The following is a 13,399-nucleotide window of genomic DNA, read 5'->3' on the forward strand; positions in this document are numbered from 1 at the left end:
ATAAAGAACATACTTCTGACAAGCTTCTCAGTAAAGCAATAAAAACAATCAGGCATCCCAGAAAAGTGCTAAAAATAGCCCACATTAACAATACAGTACCAGTCAAAAGTTTGGACACACCTACTCATTCAAGGGTTTTTATTTTTACTATTTTTTACATTGTAGAATAATAGTGAAGATATCAAAACTATGAAATAACACATGAAATAATGTAGTAACCAAAAAAGTGTTGAACCTCAAATATTTTGATTTGTTTTTCAAATAACCACCCTTTGCCTTGTTGACAGCTTTGCACACTAGGCATTCTCTCAACCAGCTTCACCTGGAATGCTTTTCCAACAGTCTTGAAGGAGTTCCCACATATGCTGAACTTGTTGGCTGCTTTTCCTTCACTCTGCTGTCTGACTCATCCCAAACCAACTCAATTGGGTTGAGGTCGGGGGATTGTGGAGGCCAGGTCATCTGCAGCGCCCCATCACAGTCCTTCTTGGTAAAATAGCCCTTACACAGCCTGGAGGTGTGTTGGGTCATTGTCCTGTTGAAAAACAATTGATAGTCCCACGAAGCCCAAACCAGATGGGATGGTGTATTGCTGCAGAATGCTGTGGTAGCCATGCTGGTTAAGTGTGCCTTGAATTCTAAATAAATCACAGACAGTGTCACCAGCAAAGCACCATAACACCACCTCCTCCAGGCTTTACGATGGGAACTACACATGCGGAGATCATCCGTTCACCCACAGCGCGTCTCACAAAGACACGGCGGTTGGAACCAAAAATCGTCAATTTGGACTCCAGACCAAAGGACAAATGTCCACCAGTCTAATGTCGATTGCTCGTGTTTCTTGGCTCAAGCAGATCTCTTCTTCTTATTGGTGTCCTTTAGTAGTGGTTTCTTTGCAGCAATTCGACCATGAAGGCCTGATTCGCACAGTCCCCACTGAACAGTTGATGTTGAGATGTGTCTGTGTCTTGAACTCTGTGCAGCAGTTATTTGGCCTGCAATTTCTGAGGCTGGTAACTCTAATGAACTTATCCTCTGCAGCAGAGGTAACTCTGGGTCTTCCATTCCTGTGGCGGTCCTCATGAGAGCCAGTTTTATCATAGCGCTTGATGGTTTTTGCAACTGCACTTGAAGAAACTTTAAAAGTTCTTAATGTTCCATATTGACTGACCTTCATGTCTTAACGTAATGATGGACTGTTGTTTCTCTTTGCTTATTTGAGCTGTTCTTACCATAATATGGACTAGGTTTTTTACCAAATAGGGCTATCTTCTGTATACCCCCCTACCTTGTAACAACACAACTGATTGGCTGAAACGCATTAAGAAGGAAAGAAATTCCACAAATGAACTTTTAAGAAGGCACAACTGTTAATTGAAATGCATTCCAGGTGACTACCTCATGAAGCTGGTTGAGAGAATGCCAAGTGTGCAACCTGTTAATTGAAATGCATTGCAGGTGATTTGTTTAACACTTTCTTTAGTTACTACATGATTCCATATGTGTTATTTCATAGTTTTGATGTCTTCACTATTATTCTACAATGTAAAAATAAAGAAAAACCCTGGAATGAGTAGGTGTGTCCAAATTTTTGACTGGTACTGTATGTCACCGGGGGCTTGTTTCTAAAACTTTTGACTGGTAGTGTACATATAACTGGTACTTTCTGTAGCCTAAGAAACAAGGTTCATGAAGTCAATAACTTGCTAGTAACAGATGACATTCATGTTCTGACTATCTCTGAAACTCTCTTAGATAATACCTTTTTGATACAGTGGTTGCAATACATGGTTATGACATCTACAGAAAAGACATGTCAATGCGGTCTATATTCAGAACCACATTCCTGTAAAGCTTAAAGAAGATCTCATGTTAAATACTGTTTTAGTAATATAGCTACAGGTTCATCTGCCTCACCTAACGCCCATTCTTGTGGGAAGCTGCTATAGACCACAAAGTGCTAACAGTCAGTATCTGGATAACATGTGTGAAATGCTTGATAATGTATGTGATATCAACAGAGGTATATTTTCTGGTTGACCTCAATATTGACTGGCTTTCACGAAGCTGCCCACTCAAGAAAAAGCTCCAAACTGTAACCAGTGCCTGCAGCCCGGTTCAGGTTATCAGTCAACCTATCACGGTAGTTACAAACGGCACAGGAATGAAATCCTCAAAATGTATTGATCACATCTTTACTAATGCTGCAGTAATTTGCTTTAAAGCACTATCCAAATCCACAGGATGTAGTGATCACAATATAGTAGCCATATCTAGGAAAACCAACGTTCCAAAGGCTGGGCCTAGTATGGTGTACAATAGGTTTTGTAGTGATTCTTATTTACATTTACATTTACGTCTTATGTTGATGTAAATAATATATGTTGGTCCGTGGTGTGTAATGAGGAGCAACCAGATGCTGCACTTGACACATTTTATGAAATGTCTTATTCCAGTTACTAATAATCATGCACCCATTTAAGAAAACGACTGGTAAAAATGGTTAAATCCCCTTGGATTGATGAGGAATTGATGAAAAATTGTATGTTTGCAAGGAATGAGGCAAAAGGTATTGCAAATAAGTCTGGCAGCACAACCCGCTTGCAAACGTACTGCAAATTGAGAAATATGATAAAACTGAATAAAAAGAAGATACAACACTATGAAACAAGGATAAATGACAAAGAATGATAGTAAAAAGCTTTGGAGCACCTTAAAATTACATTTTGGGAAAAAAGGCAAACTCAGCTCCATCATTAATTGAATCAGATGGCTCATTCATCACAAAACAAACTGATATTGCAAACTACTTTAATAGTTTTTTCATTGGTAAAATTAGCAAACTTAGGCATGACATGTGACTAAACTGAATAAAAAGAAGAAACCTATACTATGAAACAAAGATGAATGATAGTAAAAAGCTTAAATACAATTTTGGGCAAACTCGGCTCTGTCATTCATTGAATCAGATGGCTCATTCATCACGCAACCCACTGATATTGCCAACTACTTTTAATGATTTTTTTCATTGGCATACCAGCAACAAAATGCCGACACTACACATCCAAGTATATTTTACCAAATTAGTTAAGACAAGCATTGTACATTTTCAATTATGTGTAGTGAGTGTGGAAGAGGTGAAAAAATGATCTATCAATAATGACAAGCCACCGGGGTCTGACAACTTGGATGGAAAATGACTGAGGATAATAGAGGACGATATTGCCACTCATATTTGCCATATCTTCCATTTAAGCCTCCTAGAAAGTGTGTGCCCTCAGGCCTGGAGGGAAGCAAAAGTAATTCCGCTACTTAAGAATAGAAAAGCCCCCTTTTTACTGGCTCAAATAGCCGACCAATCAGGCTCTTAGTAAACTTAGTAAAATAGTGTTTGACCAGATACAATGCTATTTTACAGTAAACAAATTAACAGGCTTTCAGCACACTTATAGGGAAGGACATTCAACAAGCACAGCACTTACACAAATTACTGATTGGCTGAGAGAGATTGATGGGGGCTTTTCTATTTAGACTTCAGTACGGCTTTTGACATTAATCATAGTCTGCTGATGGAAAAACTTGTGGCTTTACACCCCCTTCTATATTGTGGATAAAGAGTTGCCTGTCTAACAGAACACAGAGGGTGTTCTTTAATGGAAGCCTCTCAAACTTAATCCAGGTAGAATCAGGAATTCCCCAGGGCAGCTGTTTAGGCCCCTTACTTTTAAAAATCTTTACTAATGACACTTACTAATGCGTAAAGCCAGTGTGTCTGTATGCGAATTACTCAACACTAGACACGTCTGCTACTACAGCGACTGAAATTACTGCAACACTTAACAAAGAGCTGCAGTTAGTTCAGAATGCATGGCAAGGAATAATTTTGTGCTAAATATTTCAAAAACTAAAAGCATTGTATTCAGGACAAATCATTCACTAAACCTCAACTAAATCTTGTAATAAATAATGTGGAAGTTGAGGTGACTAAACTGCTTCGAGTAACCCTGGATTGTAAACTGTCATGGTCAAAAACATGTTGATACAACAGTAGCTAAGCTGGGGATAATAGTCTGCCATAATAAAGCGCTGCTCTGCGTTCTTAACAAGGCAGATCCTACAGGCTCTAGTTTTGTCACACCTGGACTACTGTTCAGTCGTGTGGTCAGGTGCCACAAAGAGGGACTTAGGAAAATTACAATTGGCTCAGAACAGGGCAGCGCGGCTGACCCTTAAATGTACAATGGGAGCTAACATTAATGATATGCATGTCGATCTCTCATGGCTCAAAGTGGAGGAGAGATTGACTTCATCACTACTTGTGTTTGTGAGAGGTATTGACATGTTGAATGCACCGAGCTGTCTGTTTGAACTACTGGCGCACAGCTCAGACACCCATGCATACCCCACAAGACATGCCACCAGAGGTCTCTTCACAGTCCCCAAGTCCAGAACAGACTATGGGAGGCGCACAGTACTACATAGAGCCATTACTACATGAAACTCCATTCCACATCAGGTAACTCATGCAAGCAGTAGAATCAGATTTAAAAAAACAGAAAAATACACCTTATGGAACAACGGGGACTGTGAAGAGACATGCACACAAACGCTAGCACACGCGTTCGTTGTAATATTGTTTTATGGTGGTATTATACATTTTGTATTGTAGATAGGTAGTGGTGTAATAATGTTATATGATGTACTGTTTTATCTTTTGTTTTATGTGTAATGTAATTGCCTTAATGTGTTTGGACACCAGGAAGAGTAGCTGCTGACTTGGCAGGAACTAATGGGGATCCTTAATAAATAAAATACAAAGTACACACACTGATGTTACTGTTTAGAATAAATGGAAGGATCAGTGTGACTCCTAACATGTAACATTTTTCTTCTCGCTGTCACCCTCTTATCTACCCCAGCAAGAAACTGCCTGAGCCCCCTACGACCCCCACCACCCCTACGACCCCCACCACTCCAAAGTTCACCTCCTTCCCCCCCGTGCCCGTCACCACTGACAGCGTACGCACCAAGTGCCGAGAGCTGCTGGTGGCTGCCCTGCAGACCGACGGTGAGACAGACCCTACCAAGATGGCTGCCATTATCAGCACATTCTACAGCTGTATAGGTTGATGACTTCAGCAACTCTCTAGTATTATACGTCTCTGGGTGAGACGTAGCCCAATCACAGAGGGATCTAAGATATGGGGTGGCTGGAGGGCCATTTTAAAATGCATTATTTTGACGTTTAATTTGTGTATATTTTTTTAACTAATGACCACTCTGTTTGATATGTTAGATGACCACAAGACCATTGGAGCAGACACTGAGAACTTGGCTGCTCAGATTGAGGACTATATCCTTTCACCTGTATGCTTGTTGCTGTCCGTTTCTGGTGGTGAGGACCAGACAAATGTGTGGTTTGGTGTTTCTGGTGGTGTGGTGAGGACCAGACAGATGTTTGGTGGTGTGGTGAGGACCAGACAGATGTTTGGTGGTGTGGTGAGGACCAGACAGATGTTTGGTGGTGTTGTGAGGACCAGACAGATGTTTGGTGGTGAGGTGAGGTGAAGACCAGACGACAGACATGTGGATATCAAAGGTTTCTGGATGTGGATTGTCTTTTTTATAGACGGACTCTGCATGTCTAAGAGCGTCTTACTGTGTGCGGTGTTCTCCTTCACTTCCCCGCTCCACGTATCTACCAGGAGTTTAAGTCTACAGACCAGAAGTACAAGTCCAGGCTGAGGAGCCGTATCTCCAACCTGAAGGACCAGAAGAACCCAGACCTCCGACGAAACGTCCTCGCTGGAAACATCTCCGCTGACCGCATCGCTAACATGGCTGCTGAGGTACATAGGGGTCTGTGTGGGGGGGTGTGTCTGAGTTTCATGTTTTGGCAGTGAACCTCTTAGAGTTGAAATATGTCCTAAGGTTGAGTCTAAAATAACATGTTTGTGTACACTTCACATCTGACGCTGAGACACTTCTGTAAGGTCAATTCTTACACAATTCTCTGTTTGACCCACCAGGAGATGGCGAGTGCAGAGCTGAAGGAGATGAGGAAGGCTTTGACCAAGGACGCCATCCGAGAGCACCAGCTGTCCAAAGTGGGCGGGACAGAGACGGACATGTTTCAATGTGGCAAATGCAGGGGCAAGAACTGCACCTATACACAGGTACAGACATAGTGAACTGCACCTCTACACAGGTACTGACGTAGTGAACTGCACCTCTACACAGGTACTGACGTAGTGAACTGCACCTCTACACAGGGACTGACGTAGTGAACTGCACCTCTACACAGGTACTGACGTAGTGAACTGCACCTCTACACAGGTACTGACGTAGTGAACTGCACCTTTACACAGGGACTGACGTAGTGAACTGCACCTCTACACAGGTACTGACGTAGTGAACTGCACCTCTACACAGGTACTGACGTAGTGAACTGCACCTCTACACAGGTACTGACGTAGTGAACTGGACCTGTGTAACCAGCGTCACTGAGTGCAGCCTAACAGTACAGCTTCCTCATGTCCTTATCAGTACTTGATCACCTGTCCTCTGTCTCGCCAACACACGTGATCGCCTGCTGTATAACGTACTAGCAAGTCGCACCACATAAAAGCTAACGCCAGTGGAAATATTTCAAGCTGTGGGGGTGAGCCTACGACGGTACGACATTAACTTCATTACACCAACACACAGGTCAACACGTGTAGTCGGTTCAGTGTAGCACACCTGGGGTAAAATCACAGAAAATAACATGCTTCTACAGGTTAGAACAGTGTGTGTGGGTACATGCTTCTACAGGTTAGAACAGTGTGTGTAGGTACATGCTTCTACAGGTGAGAACAGTGTGTGTGGGTACGTGCTTCTACAGGTGAGAACAGTGTGTGTGGGTACATCCGTGTCCTGTATGTGTGGCTCGTTGTAAATATGCGCCGTCTCTCCCTGTGTGTTGTAGGTGCAAACGCGCAGTGCTGATGAGCCCATGACCACCTTTGTACTGTGCAACGGCTGTGGCAACCGCTGGAAGGTAGGCTGTGTATCCATTTCACTCTGTCTGGGTCTAGTACAGACCTGGGATCATTTAGTTTTATCTATGCTTAATTTGAATATCAAAATAAAATAGTTGCCTTTTTTTAGTTAACTCTTTATCAGCTATATTGGACTACCTCAAGTATTTTGAAGTTTTTAAATAAACTACAAAATAACATTATTTTTCTGCACAGGTCTGATACCCTGTTCCCAAGCTTTGTAGGCAGTTCTTAAATGATTGGATCAGTTTGGTTGGATTGGTTTGGTTGGAGCGTTCACATAATTGCTTCCGCCTATCCAGTCCTGTCAGATCTGCAGGCATGTGTATAGGGGTAGAGACCAGGGGTTACCTAACCCTGACTTGGTGTGAGATGTAAATAAGGGTTAGAAGTAGTGTGGTCCTCTGTAGCTCAGCTGGTAGAGCACGGCGCTTGTAACGCCAAGGTAGTGGGTTCGATCCCCGGGACCACCCATACACAAAAATGTATGCACGCATGACTGTAAGTCGCTTTGGATAAAAGTGTCTGCTAAATGGCATATTAATTAATATTAAAGTAGGGGAAGTGGAAACATGGTGCTTATTATGGCTTGGCTGCTCAGTACTCGTGCAGTACCACCTTGTCACCACAAGATGGCAGCAGACATTGTCAAGCAGTGCTGACTTTACTGGTGCTACTGTTGTTGTAACCATCCAGACTTCTAATGATGTTATACATTCTCTCACATCAAGATAATTCAACACACCTACCGGCCACTTTTTGTTTTGTTTTGTTGTTGTCATGTATACTCACAATCTAGTCATTTAGCACTCTTATTCAGAGTGACTTCAATCAGTGCATTCAACTAAAGTAAATCAACCACATCCCATGATCATTGCAAGTAAAACATTTTAATAAAAACCTTCTCTCTCCCTCCTCCCCAGTTCTGTTGAGATGATATTCTGGATTTGCTACAAGAAGAGCTGACATGGATAACGAAGTCAACCGGGACCTATTTTGTTACGACTGCAGACTGTTTTTCCTTTGTTGTTTTTGATACTTTTTCTTCTTTTTTTTTTTTTTTTTTAAATCTTTTTTTAAACATTAACTCATAAATCTGGATAAAATGTTTTGACATTTAGTAGCATTTAATTTTCATATCCTTTTCTCTGTCTATTATATGGAGCTAGTCTGGGTGCCTTTTGTGTTTCTGCTTGCCACAACCTCTTATGGAATGTCATGCTTGGCTTGATAACGAGTTGGCAAGAGCACAAACCGTTCTGGGACCATGCTGATGTTGAACACTTACTCTTAAAACAACATTTTTGGTTTGCTGTTTATTAGTTGAAGCTATATCTTACTTTAAATTTTTTTTCTTTCTTTCTTTGCATTAGGGAACATAGGTGTGCCTTAATTTGCCCCTCTGTGCCACAAAATAATTATTTTACTGTTAGTTTTATACACTTGCTGTATAGAGTATATACACTCTTAGGGTAAGTCCCAAATGGCACCCTATTCCCTAAGTAGTGCACTAAAAAGAGAATAAGGTGCTATTTGGGACGCATACTTGCTGTATATAAAACAAGCCTTTTTTTTTTTGAAAATGTGCTTGGGAGTTATTCTGAATCTACATGCATACATGCATACATGCATACATGCATACATACATACATACATACATACATACATACATACATACATGCTACACAGGTTCTTATAGTTCCATTTAGGTTTTGATTCTTCCGTAAACAAACGAGAGAAACCAGAGGATTTGCTAGAAGATGTAGAGATTGGAGGAGCAGTGTGAATAAGGGATGAGGAGGACGGGTTGTTCTCTGCTGAACGTTACTAAAGGGTTAGCGGGGACTGGAGAAATAGCCTGACGTCACTATCGAGTTCGCAACACATCTCCGTTTGTTGAAACCAATTTTTATAAAATGTAGGTTGGATTTCAGACATGCTGGAGTGAAGAGCCTCCTGACGAACTATCGACTGGTTTGAAAAGTTTTATCATGCAAGTGATTTATTTTGTATGTAAACGTTTGTCCTCCCAACGGGAACTTGTGTCAATTTAATTAAAAACTGATCTAAGGAGTGTGGAAAGAGTCTGGGGGATCCTGGTGAGTTCTTGTTGACACTTTTTAAACGCTCTCAACCCCGAGCCACGCTCAGTTCAGTAACCGAACATTGTTTAATGTTGGAAAATACAGATGTCATGAATAGAGCAGACGTGATCCTTGGTGTACATGTAAGAGGCATGTTTGTTCTACGTATCATAATTATATCTGAACGTTCCACAACACGTCCTGCTGAACGCGCCCCCTATGAACAGCAGGTGAAAGACCCAAGAAAGTTCTATCTGCATTACAGAATGTTTGCTGTGGAAAAGCCCAAAGAGGAAGCCAATTTCATCTGACTTTATACCCTCATATAAAATATTTGTGAGTACTAGATACAGTGGGGAAAAAAAGTATTTAGTCAGCCACCAATTGTGCAAGTTCTCCCACTTAAAAAGATGAGAGAGGCCTGTAATTTTCATCATAGGTACACGTCAACTATGACAGACAAATTGAGATTTTTTTTATCCAGAAAATCACATTGTAGGATTTTTTATGAATTTATTTGCAAATTATGGTGGAAAATAAGTATTTGATCACCTACAAACAAGCAAGATTTCTGGCTCTCACAGACCTGTAACTTCTTCTTTAAGAGGCTCCTCTGTCCTCCACTCGTTACCTGTATTAATGGCACCTGTTTGAACTTGTTATCAGTATAAAAGACACCTGTCCACAACCTCAAACAGTCACACTCCAAACTCCACTATGGCCAAGACCAAAGAGCTGTCAAAGGACACCAGAAACAAAATTGTAGACCTGCACCAGGCTGGGAAGACTGAATCTGCAATAGGTAAGCAGCTTGGTTTGAAGAAATCAACTGTGGGAGCAATTATTAGGAAATGGAAGACATACAAGACCACTGATAATCTCCCTCGATCTGGGGCTCCACGCAAGATCTCACCCCGTGGGGTCAAAATGATCACAAGAATGGTGAGCAAAAATCCCAGAACCACACGGGGGGACCTAGTGAATGACCTGCAGAGAGCTAGGACCAAAATAACAAAGTCCACCATCAGTAACACACTACGCCGCCAGGGACTCAAATCCTGCAGTGCCAGACGTGTCCCCCTGCTTAAGCCAGTACATGTCCAGGCCCGTCTGAAGTTTGCTAGAGTGCATTTGGATGATCCAGAAGAGGATTGGGAGAATGTCATATTGTCAGATGAAACCAAAATAGAACATTTTGGTAAAAACTCAACTCGTCGTGTTTGGAGGACAAAGACTGCCATACCTACTGTGAAGCATGGGGGTGGAAACATCATGCTTTGGGGCTGTTTTTCTGCAAAGGGACCAGGACGACTGATCCGTGTAAAGGAAAGAATGAATGGGGCCATGTATCGTGAGATTTTGAGTGAAAACCTCCTTCCATCAGCAAGGGCATTGAAGATGAAACGTGGCTGGGTCATTCAGCATGACAATGAACCCAAACACACCGCCTGGGCAACAAAGGAGTGGCTTCGTAAGAAGCATTTCAAGGTCCTGGAGTGGCCTAGCCAGTCTCCAGATCTCAACCCCATAGAAAATCTTTGGAGGGAGTTGAAAGTCCGTGTTGCCCAGTGACAGCCCCAAAACATCACTGCTCTAGAGGAGATCTGCATGGAGGAATGGGCCAAAATACCAGCAACAGTGTGTGAAAACCTTGTGAAGACTTACAGAAAACGTTTGACCTGTGTCATTGCCAACAAAGGGTATAAAACAAAGTATTGAGAAACTTTTGTTATTGACCAAATTCTTATTTTCCACCATAATATGCAAATAAATTCATTAAAAATCCTACAATGTGATTTTCTGGATTTTTTTTTCTCATTTTGTCTTTCATAGTTGACGTGTACCTATGATGAAAATTACAGGCCTCTCTCATCTTTTTAAGTGGGAGAACTTGCACAATTGGTGGCTGACTAAATACTTTTTTCCCCCACTGTATCTGCAATTAACTTAATCATAGAAAATACACCTTCCAAAAGTTGATGTATATTTCCCATCACCTCCCACTGGATCAACTGAAAGTTTGCTGTTGGAAAAACCCAGTGGTGTAAAGTACTGAAGTAAAAATACTTTAAATTACTACTTAAGTAGTTTTTTAGGGTGTCTGTACTTTAGTATTTATATTTGACTACTTTTACTTCACTACGTTCCTAAAGAAAATGTACTTTTTACTCCATACATTTTCCCTGACACGTAAAAGTATTTGTTACATTTTGAAAGCTTAGCATGCCAGGAATATGGTCCAATTCATGCACTTATCAAGAGAACATCCTTCATCTCTAATGCCTCTGATCTGACGGACTGCCTCTCATCTGACATACTCACTAAACACACATGCTTCATTTGTAAATGATGTCTGAGTGTTGAGGAGTGTGCCCCTGGCTATCCATATATAATACAAATAAAAAATGGTACCGTCTGGTTTGGGAATTTGAAATTATTTATACTTTAGATACTTAAGTATATTTTATTAATTACATTTACTTTTATACCAAAGTATATTTAAAACCAAATACTTTTAGACTCTTAATCAAGTAGCATTTTACTGGGTGACTTTTACTTGAGTCATTTTCTATTAAGGTATCTTAACCTTTACTCAAGTATGACAATTGGGTACTTTTTCCACCACTGGAAAAACCCAACAGAGGAACAAACCACTAGCCAATTCCCCTGCCTTGTTATCCATGACATCTCAGCTCCTTTGCATGACACTTACTAGGTACTCCTAAAAGTCAAACTGCTGTACATTTACGTAGGGGGGGCCTGTTCACAATGTAGGAAACAGACCAAAACGGTTTGAAAAGACTGTGAGGTGGCCTAATCTCTACGCTCGTTTCTGTTCTCCATTGCAAAACATTTTGCTGCGATGTGCAGTAATGACCCCGACTCCAGGTCTAGCGTCCTGGTCAGAGTGACCCCGACTCCAGGTCTAGCGTCCTGGTCAGAGTGACCCCGACTCCAGGTCTAGCGTCCTGGTCAGAGTGACCCCGACTCCAGGTCTAGCGTCCTGGTCAGAGTGACCCCGACTCCAGGTCTAGCGTCCTGGTCAGAGTGACCCCGACTCCAGGTCTAGCGTCCTGGTCAGAGTGACCCCGACTCCAGGTCTAGCGTCCTGGTCAGAGTGACCCCGACTCCAGGTCTAGCGTCCTGGTCAGAGTGACCCCGACTCCAGGTCTAGCGTCCTGGTCAGAGTGACCCCGACTCCAGGTCTAGCTTCCTGGTCAGAGTGACCCCGACTCCAGGTCTAGCGTCCTGGTCAGAGTGACCCCGACTCCAGGTCTAGCGTCCTGGTCAGAGTGACCCCGACTCCAGGTCTAGCGTCCTGGTCAGAGTGACCCCGACTCCAGGTCTAGCGTCCTGGTCAGAGTGACCCCGACTCCAGGTCTAGCGTCCTGGTCAGAGTGACCCCGACTCCAGGTCTAGCGTCCTGGTCAGAGTGACCCCGACTCCAGGTCTAGCGTCCTGGTCAGAGTGACCCCGACTCCAGGTCTAGCGTCCTGGTCAGAGTGACCCCGACTCCAGGTCTAGCGTCCTGGTCAGAGTGCACAGTGCTGGTGTTTTGTGGAGCTCTGTGTTTATTCCGGCAATAGCAGGTTATTTCCATACGTGTGAATCCAGAGTGGGACCAGATCAGCCTGTCAAATCCCTCTCTGGTCTGGCAGACACACAGAGGCACCAGATCAGCCTGTCAAATCCCTCCCTGGTCTGACAGACACACAGAGGCACCAGATCAGCCTGTCAAATCCCTCTCTGGTCTGGCAGACACACAGAGGCACCAGATCAGCCTGTCAAATCCCTCCCTGGTCTGACAGACACACAGAGGCACCAGATCAGCCTGTCAAATCCCTCCCTGGTCTGACAGACACACAGAGGCACCAGATCAGCCTGTCAAATCCCTCTCTGGTCTGACAGACACACAGAGGCACCAGATCAGCCTGTCAAATCCCTCCCTGGTCTGGCAGACACACAGAGGCACCAGATCAGCCTGTCAAATCCCTCTCTGGTCTGACAGACACACAGAGGCACCAGATCAGCCTGTCAAATCCCTCTCTGGTCTGGCAGACACACAGAGGCACCAGATCAGCCTGTCAAATCCCTCCCTGGTCTGACAGACACACAGAGGCACCAGATCAGCCTGTCAAATCCCTCCCTGGTCTGACAGACACACAGAGGCACCAGATCGGCCTGTCAAATCCCTCTCTGGTCTGACAGACACACAGAGGCACGCGCTGAGTTACGTCTAAAGAGCTGCAAGACTAGATGCTTAATTTCTGT

The 13,399-nt window shown here is 43.0% G+C and overlaps 1 protein-coding gene across 1 annotated transcript; it reads left to right on the plus strand.

Moving 5' to 3' along the window:
- Positions 1-4,922: 4,922 nt before the first annotated feature.
- LOC311123171 (transcription elongation factor A protein 2-like) lies at positions 4,923-9,129 on the plus strand (the record flags this gene model as incomplete). The annotated part of the gene is made up of 6 exons (XM_084197437.1): positions 4,923-5,071; positions 5,300-5,356; positions 5,698-5,852; positions 6,033-6,179; positions 6,971-7,042; positions 7,967-9,129. Coding segments are annotated over 6 exons (589 nt in total), but the record flags the coding sequence as incomplete, so codon positions are not given.
- Between the last annotated feature and the right edge of the window lie 4,270 nt (positions 9,130-13,399).

The sequence above is a fragment of the Coregonus lavaretus genome, assembly GCF_964263955.1.
Source record: "Coregonus lavaretus genome assembly, contig: HAP1_SCAFFOLD_8426, whole genome shotgun sequence".
In the NCBI taxonomy this organism is placed as follows: Eukaryota; Metazoa; Chordata; class Actinopteri; order Salmoniformes; family Salmonidae; genus Coregonus; species Coregonus lavaretus.